Source organism: Stigmatopora nigra, chromosome 7, assembly GCF_051989575.1.
Source record: "Stigmatopora nigra isolate UIUO_SnigA chromosome 7, RoL_Snig_1.1, whole genome shotgun sequence".
NCBI lineage: Eukaryota > Metazoa > Chordata > Actinopteri > Syngnathiformes > Syngnathidae > Stigmatopora > Stigmatopora nigra.
In genome coordinates this window covers 1979587-1991091 of record NC_135514.1, presented here as the reverse complement: position 1 = coordinate 1991091, position 11505 = coordinate 1979587, and the positions used below count along the sequence as shown (strand labels likewise).

Genomic DNA, 11505 nt, shown 5'->3' with positions numbered 1-11505 from the left:
AACTGCGCCGCTCCAGTAGTTCATGTTTGTGTCTAAGGAGATGTCAAATAAAGCTCGGGAGGAAATACGCAGATCTGAGTCTCAGATGTGTGATACAAGCTATGTCTTATCAGCATATAATGCCTGAATACCTGCGATGTGATGTGTTGTAGTGTGCTACGCTGTTTGGCAACAATATTGTAATTTCTGTGTGAATGATAATGTTTCTAGCTATAGTGGAGTCTTTAAGGACTGACTACCTGCAGCGAGGCTGTCATCTGGCATTTGCCTACATAATTACACTGAGCTGTGGTGTGTCTTGCATTTTTTCACGTGTGTGCAAGCGTCTGTGTTGCCCTCATCTACAGGGTTGTGTGATTAATGACTCCAGGGGTGACTGAACATGGTTGGTCAGCCCTTTCTAGTTATTCTGAGCTGACCTATTGTGAGTGGGCCATGGTGTACGCACAAAGCCTCGGGTAATCTGAAAATCCTTGGCCATTCTCTTACCTGTGTATCAGCATCAGCACCACTGGAGTTGTTTTTTTAACTCCCTAAGTTGGAGAAAATGCACTTTTCACACAAGGACGTAGATTCACTCAAAAGGAAAGGACAGCCAACATACAATACAGCTCATTTCTATCCACCAGTTTAGCTAGAAGTGGTTTCTTGAGACCGAGGAGAAAGTAATACAAGTTGCAATGTTTTATAAACATACAAAAAATGAATTCATATACAGTTGATGGCGGCCCGGTGGAGAGAGTGGTTAGTGTGGTTAGCGTGTCAGCCTCACAGCTCTGGGATATTGAGCTCAAGTCCAGGTCGGTCCACCTATGTGGAGTTTGCATGTGCATGGGTATCCCTTAGGTACTCCAGTTTCCCCCCACATTCCAAAAACATGCATGGTAGGCGGATTGGACACTCTAAATTGCCCCTATGTATGGATGTGAGTGTGCATGGTTGTCTGTCTCCTTAAGCCACAGGTGTCAAAGTGGCGGCCCGGGGGCCAAATCAGGCCCGCCACATTATTTTGTGCGGCCCGGGAAAGTAAATAATGAGCGCCGACTTTCTGTTTTAGGATCAATTTAAAATGAAGAGTATAGATGTATATTAAATGTCCTGATTTCCCCTTTTTAAATCAATAATTGTAATTTTTTAATCAATATTTTTGGTATTTTTAGTTTAAACATCATCTTGTGAAATCTAAAAATATATTTTAAAAAAAGCTAAAATAAACATTGTTTTACAGCTATAAAAAAAACTATATTCAGGGCTTTTAATCCAGTTCTTTTAATCAATTTATTAAAAAAATAATCTACATATTATATCTAAAATGGGCCAGCCCACGTGAAATCAAATTGACGTTAAAATGGCCCATGAACCAACCCAAATCTGATACCCTTGCCTTAAGCCTTGCATTCTGCTGGCCACGATTCAAGCTGTCCCACGCTTCTGGCCTGGAGACTAAATTCTTGACCCCTACCATATTTTGACAACAGGATGTCAGAAATGCCTGCTAACTGTTCAATTTTCAAAAAAAAAATCCATAATGTCTCCTTCAAGGAGGAGCAGAACTGCTGTTCTTGTTTGAACTCTTCAATTTGATGCTTCAACTGAATGCAAAGGGCATCTGCCTTTCAAAGATGTAGCCAGCTTCTCCTCATTGACAGTATTTTGAAATGATGGACAAAAGACACTAAGCAGAGAAGGAGCCATTCTCTGAGATGACCACTGACGGGCAGGAAGTGCACGTCATTCATCTGTGAGATTTCGGCCGTGACCGTGCATTGAAAGTGCTTTAATGATAAAATTGAAGGCATGGGTTTGTGACCCAAGGGTTTTCCTGACAACTACTGTGAGAAGCCATTAATCATGTGACCTTTCTTGTGTGCTGGGAGACCATTTCCTGTACCGATGGATTAGCCGGCTGAATGGATGAAGTGCGTTTGACCTCAGAAAAGATTTGCAGTCCTTGGAGCTGATGTATTGACTTGATGGGTTCCTACCCTCACAGTACTAGAGCTTAAGGTGATCATTAAATTTCATTTGGATTTGTCTCAAAGTGGTCCTATTGGGAAAATATGGTGTTCTTTTTTTCCCCCAACCAATATGGCCCCAAGTCAAAGTCAATGATTTGGTACCAATAAAACTTTTTGTGGAATGGAAGCAGACTTTGTATATTTTGCGACCTCATTACATCTCTAAATTGACGCTAAGAAAAGTCATTATTTTTTTCTCTATTGTCTGAAGATAGAATGTTTTTTAATGGATTTTTGCTTTGACACTGTGCCTGCTGTTTTTGTTTGCCTGCATGTGAGTTAATCCACATTGTAATCTTCCGTGGGAACAGCTGTCTCTCAGAGATAACATGACCGGGGAATTTCTCATGATTTTTTTTTCTTCCAAAAACAAGCAATGCTTCTTACTATTATTACACCTCGATACAACTCCAAACAGGACTTGTACTGTGGGTGTGTTCACATGTGTGCAAATGAGAGAAAGTAGTGTGCTGACAATGTCATGTCCTTGGGTGACTGTTAGGTTTAAGTGTATCACCCAGCCCACAGCATCCACTAATCCTTAAATCCATAGTAAAATACACAATTTGCTGTCTTCAAAATAATACACTTAAACATAACCAACAGAGTTAGAATGGAGACATCAGAAATTGTTAACTTCACAGTGGCCAGGTTTTTTGTTGTTGTTGTTATTTTGTGTGTGTATACTGTTAATATATGTTGTGCTGTATTCTAAATTATGGCTTTCTTGTATAATAGTTTTAACTATCCCAGAGCCAGAGTGTGTGTTGTGTTGCAGAAAAAGCAGTAAAAACAGTGTTTTATTGTTTTGTTGCATATTTGCAATGACTGATTGGTTCTTATTACAACACCAAAGTCACTGTGATACACTTTGGTTTGTATTTTGGAAGTAACTTTCATGTCAGCCGCCTCGTGGTGTAGTGGTTCACTCGCCTGACTTTGGTGCGGGCTCAATTCCTGCTGGTGGTGGTATGAATGGGGGGGGGGGGGGGGGGGGTTGTCGTTTGTCTCTCTGTGTGCCCTATGACTGATTGGCGACCAGTCTAGGGTGTAGTCTGCCTTTCACCCAAAGACAGCTGGGTTAGGCTCCAGCAACCCCCGCAACCCTGGGTGTTATTGAAGATGAATGCAGTAAATTAACTGTCATCTCACAGGCAGAGCTGTATTAAAAAAGTGTATTGTTGTATGCTTTCTCCTCCTTTGTAATGTAATGTAAATGTAAAGTGTCTCACCCGTGCACAGATAAGTAATGTATTACCATAGCACAATACTCCTTGAAATTCTGGAGCCTATTAGCACCATTCTAAGAATGTTGTCATCATGATGTCGGTATCTATTTTGTAGAATTTAGAGCGCACAAAGCGTAATTGTGCCTTTTCTTCTGCACAATACAGCTGGAGGACCTGAATACAGCACCACTGACCTGCTTGAATCAAAGAGTCGGCTTTGAGGAACACAAACAAAAATAGCCGGAGAAAGACTAGGCTTTTTTTTTTCTAACGTCGTAATTTGGGTTGATGAGCTGCCTCAGTTGCCACGAGGCTTCTTATTGTCCCCTTTTTGTATCCAAAATACAATCACATGGCTTGTGCCAATACTGCAAACTCTCCGAATATTTGAGTGAGTGCCAGCTTTAGTTTTTATACCTCATTAATTCACAGGAGAAATTGAGAGAGAAAACCATTCACGCAATATCATAAATCAACTCTTGTGCACACACATCAATACGCAAGCAGGCAGATCTCTAGGTTTTGAAAATGATTTAATCAGTCAATGACAGAAACTGCTGTGATTAATGACCCCATATCACCAGCGTGTTGCTCTCTTGTGTGTTCTTTTTGCCGCCCTCCCTTTTTTTATGTATCAAGTGTAGCTCCTTCACTGTGGATGACCCTTACTTTATTAGCAAACTTGACTCAAATTTTGCCTTTATCGTGTTTACCTCTTTTAGGCACTTCTCTCTAGAGAATAAAAAGAAGGTTAACACTGCGGTACGTAGGTTGGCTGTTGAATCATTTCACTGTGATTGCTCTTGGAAGATGTTGGAGGAGAAAAAAATATAAATCTGGCAATTAAACTCGTGGATAAGGACTAAGCAGAGTGTGTCAGTGAAAGGCCGATTGAGATGAGGAAGTTTGATGCTGTAACAGCTGCTAATTATTGCTGCTCTATATTTCACACAGTCCGTTTGATCCCCTCTCAGAGAAAAAGAAAGAGATCCATTTTTTTTCTCCCTAAATTTGCACATCCAAACACATACCAATTACACAGGGTCACAATGAGAAGAAAGTGCCTAAATTACCAAAGTCGGACTTTGATAGGAACATTGATATTGAAAAATTTTGTACAAGATTCTCTATTGTCTACTGTGCCTATCCAAGCACAGAGCATGAAATTAAACAACCAAGTATAAAGACTTTCTTATCTATAAGGTGTGGAATTGTGTCTGGAAGAAAGCTGTTCTGAATTTTCTGAATTGGAACACCAAATTTTGGCCACATCACATGCCTACAATAACCAGCCCCCACTCTAGTTTTATAGCAAGTGCCATTCTTTTGCAGTTTAATGCAAATACCTATGCTCACATCTCTCAAAATTGTGGGAATCTCCGAGTCGCTAAAGTCTCCAATAATACCACAAATATATATTGTAATCCTCTTTTTGTTTTGTTTAAAATGATCAAAATTGTGTTATTAAAAATCACACAACATTTCCACGGAACAGGAAACCTTTGGGTTACATGTACATTGTATGGAAAATTGTCTACAGATCAATTTTCAAATGCCAGGTTTCTGTGATTAAACACACACACACACACACACACACACACACACACACACACACACACACACACACACACACACACACACACACACACACACACACACACACACACACACACCCAGTACACTCAACAGCATCCTAATGCTCCTTTTTGTGGATCTAAATGGATTTCTATCAGAGAGATTCGACCTAACATCTTTCATCGCATCCTGGATTAAATAAAGTCACTGGCTGTAAGCATCATCTGTTTCTGGACCAATAGTAAAAGAAGCTTTGTAAGACCAGGCCTGAATTGTCTATTTTAAGGTGAAAACAAATCTGCATATTTATAAGCGGTAGTAAGAATTGTCAGCACTGTTTTAGGGGTCATTGCATTTAATGGTTCCTTTTTTAAGAGGTGTCTTTAACAATTAGACTCCTCATTTGTGTTTGCTATTTCATTACTTTGTTCCCAAATTGTAATATGGAGCAAATCGTTTACTGGTTTCGTCTCTAGCTGTCAGTCAAAATGAGGATTTTTTTTTGTGGAGGCGGAATCTGCCCACTTTGAAGGCAACCAATCCAATCAATGTTTCTGCCCTTTATCTATTTGCCTGATCAAAATACATCTAAATACCGGTGGTTAAATTAAACACAGTTTATATCTCAAGACATCCGAAATATACACCAATATTGGGGCTTTATCAAACGCTTCTACTTACACTCCATAGCAGTCATTATCAACACAGTAAAAAAACATGTACTAAGCCTATTTTTTTCCCCAAAGATTTGTTTTTAATTTAGCACAGATCTGAATAGTGCTGCAACAACATTCATAAATACTGGGAAGAGGATTCAAAGCCAAACACCAAAACCATACAGTGTCTGAAATAGATCATGACATATGGATGAACTTTAATCCTGTTTGCTGACACAAACACAAAATCCATTAGAATATTTACAAAGTACAAAAATGGCAGACAAACACATCTACAGGTGTCACTAGAGAAATCCAGTTGCACATATACAGTACAGCTATAGCGTGATGTGTTTCGTAAAAGATTTTTTTGTCTTATGGTTTGAAATTTATATCACATTCATTACTTTGAAGTTTAAATATAGTTTAAAGCACTTTCAACCTTTTCATATATCAGTGTATGTATGTATGTATGTATGTATAAATATATATATATATATATATATATATATATATATATATATATATATATATATATATATATATATATATATATATATATATATATATATATATATATATATATATATATATATATATATATATATATATATATATATATATATATATATATATATATATATATATATATATATATATATATATATATATATATATATATATATATATATATATATATATATATATATATATATATATATATATATATATATATATATATATGTATATATATTTGCATGTTTACTTTTTTTTAACCTGATATCATGACTAAATGCTACTAAAACAACTTTGACTGGTGCTTGCGTTTGTGACAGGTTGCCTGAATAGATTTCAGTACAACTTAATTTTTGATTGTTAAAAGTCATACACTTTTACCCCATGCGTGAAATGGAGTCAAGACAAAAGAAGAAGCTATGCTATTCTCTTGTGCCTCTCTCAGTGCATGAAGGCTACACTTCAAAAGGTAGATTGCCACATACAAAGAGGATGAATGACCAAGCACAGCTTGTCTTTGAATAGCAGGTGTACCTTTCCCTTTATTATAAGCTCGAATGATGGAGAAAACCAAATGATCAAAGTCAGTTGTTGCTCTGTCGGGAGCTACACGGCAGGGGATTAATGGAGAAACACATTCTCTATTGAAAAACGGTCAATAGTGGGGCTCACTGCGTGTACGTGGAGAGAAAGTTGAATTGATTCTATACAAGGACCAGTACAAAACCCCATTTCCAATAGCATGCTCTCTATTGCCATGGAAAATTAATAAACATGGCAGCAGTACCCCTGCAAGTGTCACAAGGCCTTCTGTTGGAACCTCACTGGCAATGCTCTGTCCATGAAAGGCCGCAGATTGTTAGGAGCCTGCAGGCCTAGGGGGGAAAGAGGCGTGAGACGGTTTACGTGGAATCTGGACACTGGAGGAGGAGGCAGAGGAGGAGGGAGGAAAGGAATGTTGTGGTGAGCCAGAAGGATGGAGGGAAAGAGGGCGGTCAGAGGGTGAAGGTAATGAGGAAGGACTGGGTGAGGGTGGCTGACTGAATGGCCGAGCGGAGCTGATGGGACTTCGGGAGTAGGAAGTGAGGCAGAGGAGTGAGATGGGGAGAAGGCCGAGTGCCGTAAAATGAAATGATGGAGGCTAGACAAAGGGGGTGTCAGTACAAGGGGCGGGAGGTTTGGGACCCCTAAAGCCACAGGCTGAGAAAAGTCCTCGTGGGGGTTCATCTTTAATAGTCTTTCTTGGAGGTTGTGACTTCCTTGCAATGTGTGAGGATTCTGCAGATGTTCAAGTGATGAGGACGGTGTGTAGTTCTCCTCTGAAGTCCCACAACAGTCTGTTTGTGTGGTGGGAGTGAAGTGGGTCTCCACGTTCAAATCTTTATTCTCTTCGGTCTGTTCCAGAAGTTTTTGCATGTGCTCTCTTGCCTGTTCTTGTAAGAGACGATACTTAGCCATCTCCTCTGCACTAAAGCTGATTGGTTGTGCAGCTTCTCCAGATGTCTCCTTTTCATCAATCCTAATCTCTCTTGGACACAGATGAATCATACTGCTTTGGTTTGACTGTGTCAAGCCTAAAATATGTCGACTTGCCAATTCCTGACACACATCCCCATCACCATCCTTGTCCTGAATCTTCTCCAACGTTTCTTTTTTCCTTCTTGCCTTTTTCTGGATTGCTGGAAGCTTCCCTATGAGGGGGAGCAGCAATGTCCGGGCTGCTTTTTGTGGCACCTTATCAGTTTCGCATTGTTCTCTTGTGTTTTTGGTTAAAGAGGCAGAAGTTCTATTTTCGCAGTCCAACGGTGGCTTGGTGCCTTCTGATTGAGACCAGTTGCTGTCACTTCGATGCGCCTGGAGCTCTGGTGAAGATTCTCCAGCAGTAAAAGTAAGGTTGGGCGAATGAGATCTGAAGTTACTTGTTTTTTTTGTAACAGATGAGCGCGTCTTGCATGTCGTATCAGAGCAAGTGCTGCTCTTGCTCCACTCCCAACTGAGCTCAGAAACGCTGCTACTTCTACTGGACCGGCTACAAGAGCGTGGGCTATAACTTCTGCTGGACTCGAATGTATGAAACTTCCTTGGCGAGCTGTGCATATGCTTATTCGTCCACCATTCAGGGCTAAGCATATTCTTGGAGTTGCAGTGTCCTGCCTCTGAAGAACAAAGTGCATAGCTGGGGCTCCATCTGCTGTCAATAGCAGTTTTAGGGCCTAAGGTGGACCTAGGTGTCTTTCTTTCTTGCCAGCTGTCACCACTTCCCACTGTCCACTTGTCCCAATCCTCGTCCTCATCGCTGTTTCTTCTGCATGTCATCTGCCGGCCCTTGGGACTTGGACTAGATCTACTCCAACAGTCCCATCCTGAAGGTTTGTTTCTCCATCTCCATCTTGAATTGTGCCCAACATTCTCCCCAACCCACTCCCATTGTTCTGACAGCAAACTTCTGTCTCTGGAATGTATGTGCCTCCCTCTTGCCCTCCCTTTGTCTGTCTCATCATAGTGCCTCAAACTACTTCTGTTACTGTGAATGAATCTCCGGTCCCGGTAGAGGAATTTTCTTTTTCTCGCCGGGCTGCCACCACAGTTGTTGTCAGGGTAACTGCAGTCAATGAAACTCTTGGGGTTGCTATGGTGACCTGATTCCCAAAACAGCTTTGTGTTATATCCTGGTGAGAAAGAGTTTAAGGAGCAGTGAGTTCTCTGGGGTAAAATCTCCCCTTCTGTGTCAGGCATGTGTCTTGCAAAGTGGGAGAAAGTACGACTGCGTTCCCCTGCCTCCCCGCCTTGTGGGAACAGGGGTGCCAAGCCGTGGCTCCTACGAGTACCCCTCTTCTTGACCGAGACGTAAACTCGCTGGGGATCATCTCCATCTCTCCTCATCCCTCCTCTTCCCCATTTTTCTCTTTTCTCCCCCCATGTCCCTCCAGTTTCTGCTCCTCTGGGATTCACATTCGAGACTGCAGAGACAACACTCCTCACTTTACACTTTACTGATTTGAGCCTTGAGGCCTTTCTCTTTTCACCCCTCTTCCCTTTCCCAAGCCTAAGCTTCTTTGTGCTGTGTCTTGACTTTCTGCACGAGATTCCTCCTCGTGGATGAGGATCACTGACATGTTTGGGCACGGTCTTACTCTCACTCTCACACCTGGGCGGGTCGATGCATATCCTGCTTGCGCCAAGTTTGGTGACAGCTTTTGATTTACAGGGTAAGGCTGAGATGGCCCTCTCGCTAAACCCCCCTGGGGCTTCTAATCTGTCCCCCCGTGGAGTTAGAGGGTTTTTGTCAGAGCTGTCACTATGAGTGGGGTCAAATGGAAAGAAGGGCAATCTCACGCAATGCTCCACACTTGGCATACATGACACCCCTTCTGATCTTCCATCCAGTGATGGAAGGTTTTTGTTCTCAACAAACAGGTGTGCCTCTGCCTTGAGATTTTCCACAGCTTTTCCCTGCTTGTGTGGGAGGCTTGCTTCTTTTTGTAAACAGTAATCAGTGTCAGGTGTAAGAATAGCTAGGTCGCATGCATTTGATTCATCCATGAGATCACATTGCTTTTCCTGTGCATGTTCCTCTGTTGTCTGAAATCGCCTTGAGCAATTTGGGTTGCAACTATAAGAGAGGCATGGCTCACACTTGGTGAACTTCAGCAAACTGACAGGCCATCGCACACAGGTGGAGCCATCTTTACCCAATACAGAAATGTGTTCTTCAACACTTGTTCCTGATGTCTGTACCAATCCATTAACCGCTTGTGATGGCGAACATGTTAAATCCATGTTCTGATTATCTCTCCCATTATCCCGAATTTTACCGTCGTCTGGACGATCGCTTTTACCGACACCATCAATTTCCCTTTCTATGTCTTCCAAAATACCCTTAATCCGTTCTCTCATTTTGTCTCGCCTCTCTCGCTCCTCCTCTTCCTGGTCAGAGAAAACGCAGGCCGATGGCTCCAGTCGTGGCCCCCTGCGCGAGAAACAGAAGGACACCCCACGCCTCCCTCCAGCTCGCCCCCGCCCCTCTAAAGGCAGCTGAGACCTCACATGAGGCTGCTGATTCACTGCGGTAAGACTTTTATCGGACCCTGGACGAGTGATTAGCGGGGACTCGGCTGGAGTGGCCAGTGGTGTTTGGGAAGGAGGCCAGCATGGATTTTCTCGCTGGTGGCTTGATGATGATCTTCCGGGTTGTTTAGATGTGTGTCTGTGTGTGTGTTTGAAGGGTTCAAATTCGTCTACGGCGCTGCTGGTTTTGTGCTCTTTGCTTCTTTCTTGCTGTGAGCTAACCAGTCTGACAGCACTGCGTAGCTCATAAGTCCTTTCTTGACCCCTGCAATGACAGTCAATATACAACATATTACATTTTTTTTACACTCAATTTCATTGAGAGATCACTAATTTTCACTTTTAAAATAGGTTTCAGGAAATCAGGGAATTAAAATGAGAAATTCATGACTAGGAGGGAATTTGCTAATCAGCAAAATATGATCAAAATGTCATTTTATAGTTAGATGATTTGATGATTCCCAATGTATGTGATTAAAGATTAGAACTTATTATTAGTTACAAATGATTACAGAATAATGCAACTACTGATATTGAGCAACAATAGCATGCACTTCTCCAATAGATATATTACTTTGTAACCATATTTTATTGTAAATTGAGAGCAATGGTTTCATGTGCCTGTCTGATTTACCAAAAATAAAATCCAAGGCAGTTGTTATCTCGTGATATCTTGACTTTAACTCTGTGTTAGGGCTGTGACAAAGCCCTGCCCAGGCCAACACAGCAGTGACAACTTCCTCATCATCCCTCCTCCAATCAAGATTTACTTCCTGCCCTTATTTAAACCGTTTTTATTTATCACTTCCGGCTGACTTGTTGACTTGGTTTTTCTTGATTCCTGACTTTGACGTCCTTGGCTGCCTATGATTGTAATTGCTGAAGCAGTGGAGTCCTTTCTTTCCTTAGAAAGCACATGTTTTAGTGCGAAGTAAAGTTTGATTGTCCCAGCTTCACCTGGTAATGTGAGTATGTTACTCCTTGTTATATTTAGTATTGATGTTGGCAAAGTTAAAGATTTTGGGTTATATAGGGGGACTTGAGATAAGTTTAGACACCCCGGGGTTTACATATAATTTGTGCATTTAGACACGTAGTTATTCCCCCGTCTAGATTTTGATTTCATCACTTCTGACAGTGGCACCCTTCGGCCTTATTTCCTGTATTTTGTGGGTTTTCATTTGGACACCTTTCTGCGAGGGTGTTTTTTCCCGTGTTTATTTGAGAGTGCCACTTTAATTTCTCGTGCTTCACCTATATTATCCCGTAGTCTAGGTTTTTGTGGACTTTGTTGGAAATAAAATATCACTGAAGGCTATTTGCATTGTTTGTTTGGACTTGACCGAACCCGTCTGCTGTGATAGTTGCGACTCCCTGGTAGGTCTTACATCAGGGGGAGTCGTAACAATATTTATCAGAGCAAAACAACTTATTGTAGAGGAG

At 41.4% G+C, this 11505-nt stretch overlaps 1 protein-coding gene across 1 annotated transcript in view; it reads right to left on the bottom strand.

The window, feature by feature from the left end:
• Positions 1–6246: 6246 nt before the first annotated feature.
• The window catches only part of znf804b (zinc finger protein 804B), a 38100-nt gene continuing 32841 nt past the window's right edge, over positions 6247–11505 (bottom strand). Inside the window, exon 4 of the mRNA XM_077721794.1 lies at positions 6247–10327. Coding sequence (XP_077577920.1) covers positions 6793–10327 — 3535 coding nt within the window. The 3' untranslated portion in view covers positions 6247–6792. The remainder of the gene's footprint in view (positions 10328–11505) is intronic.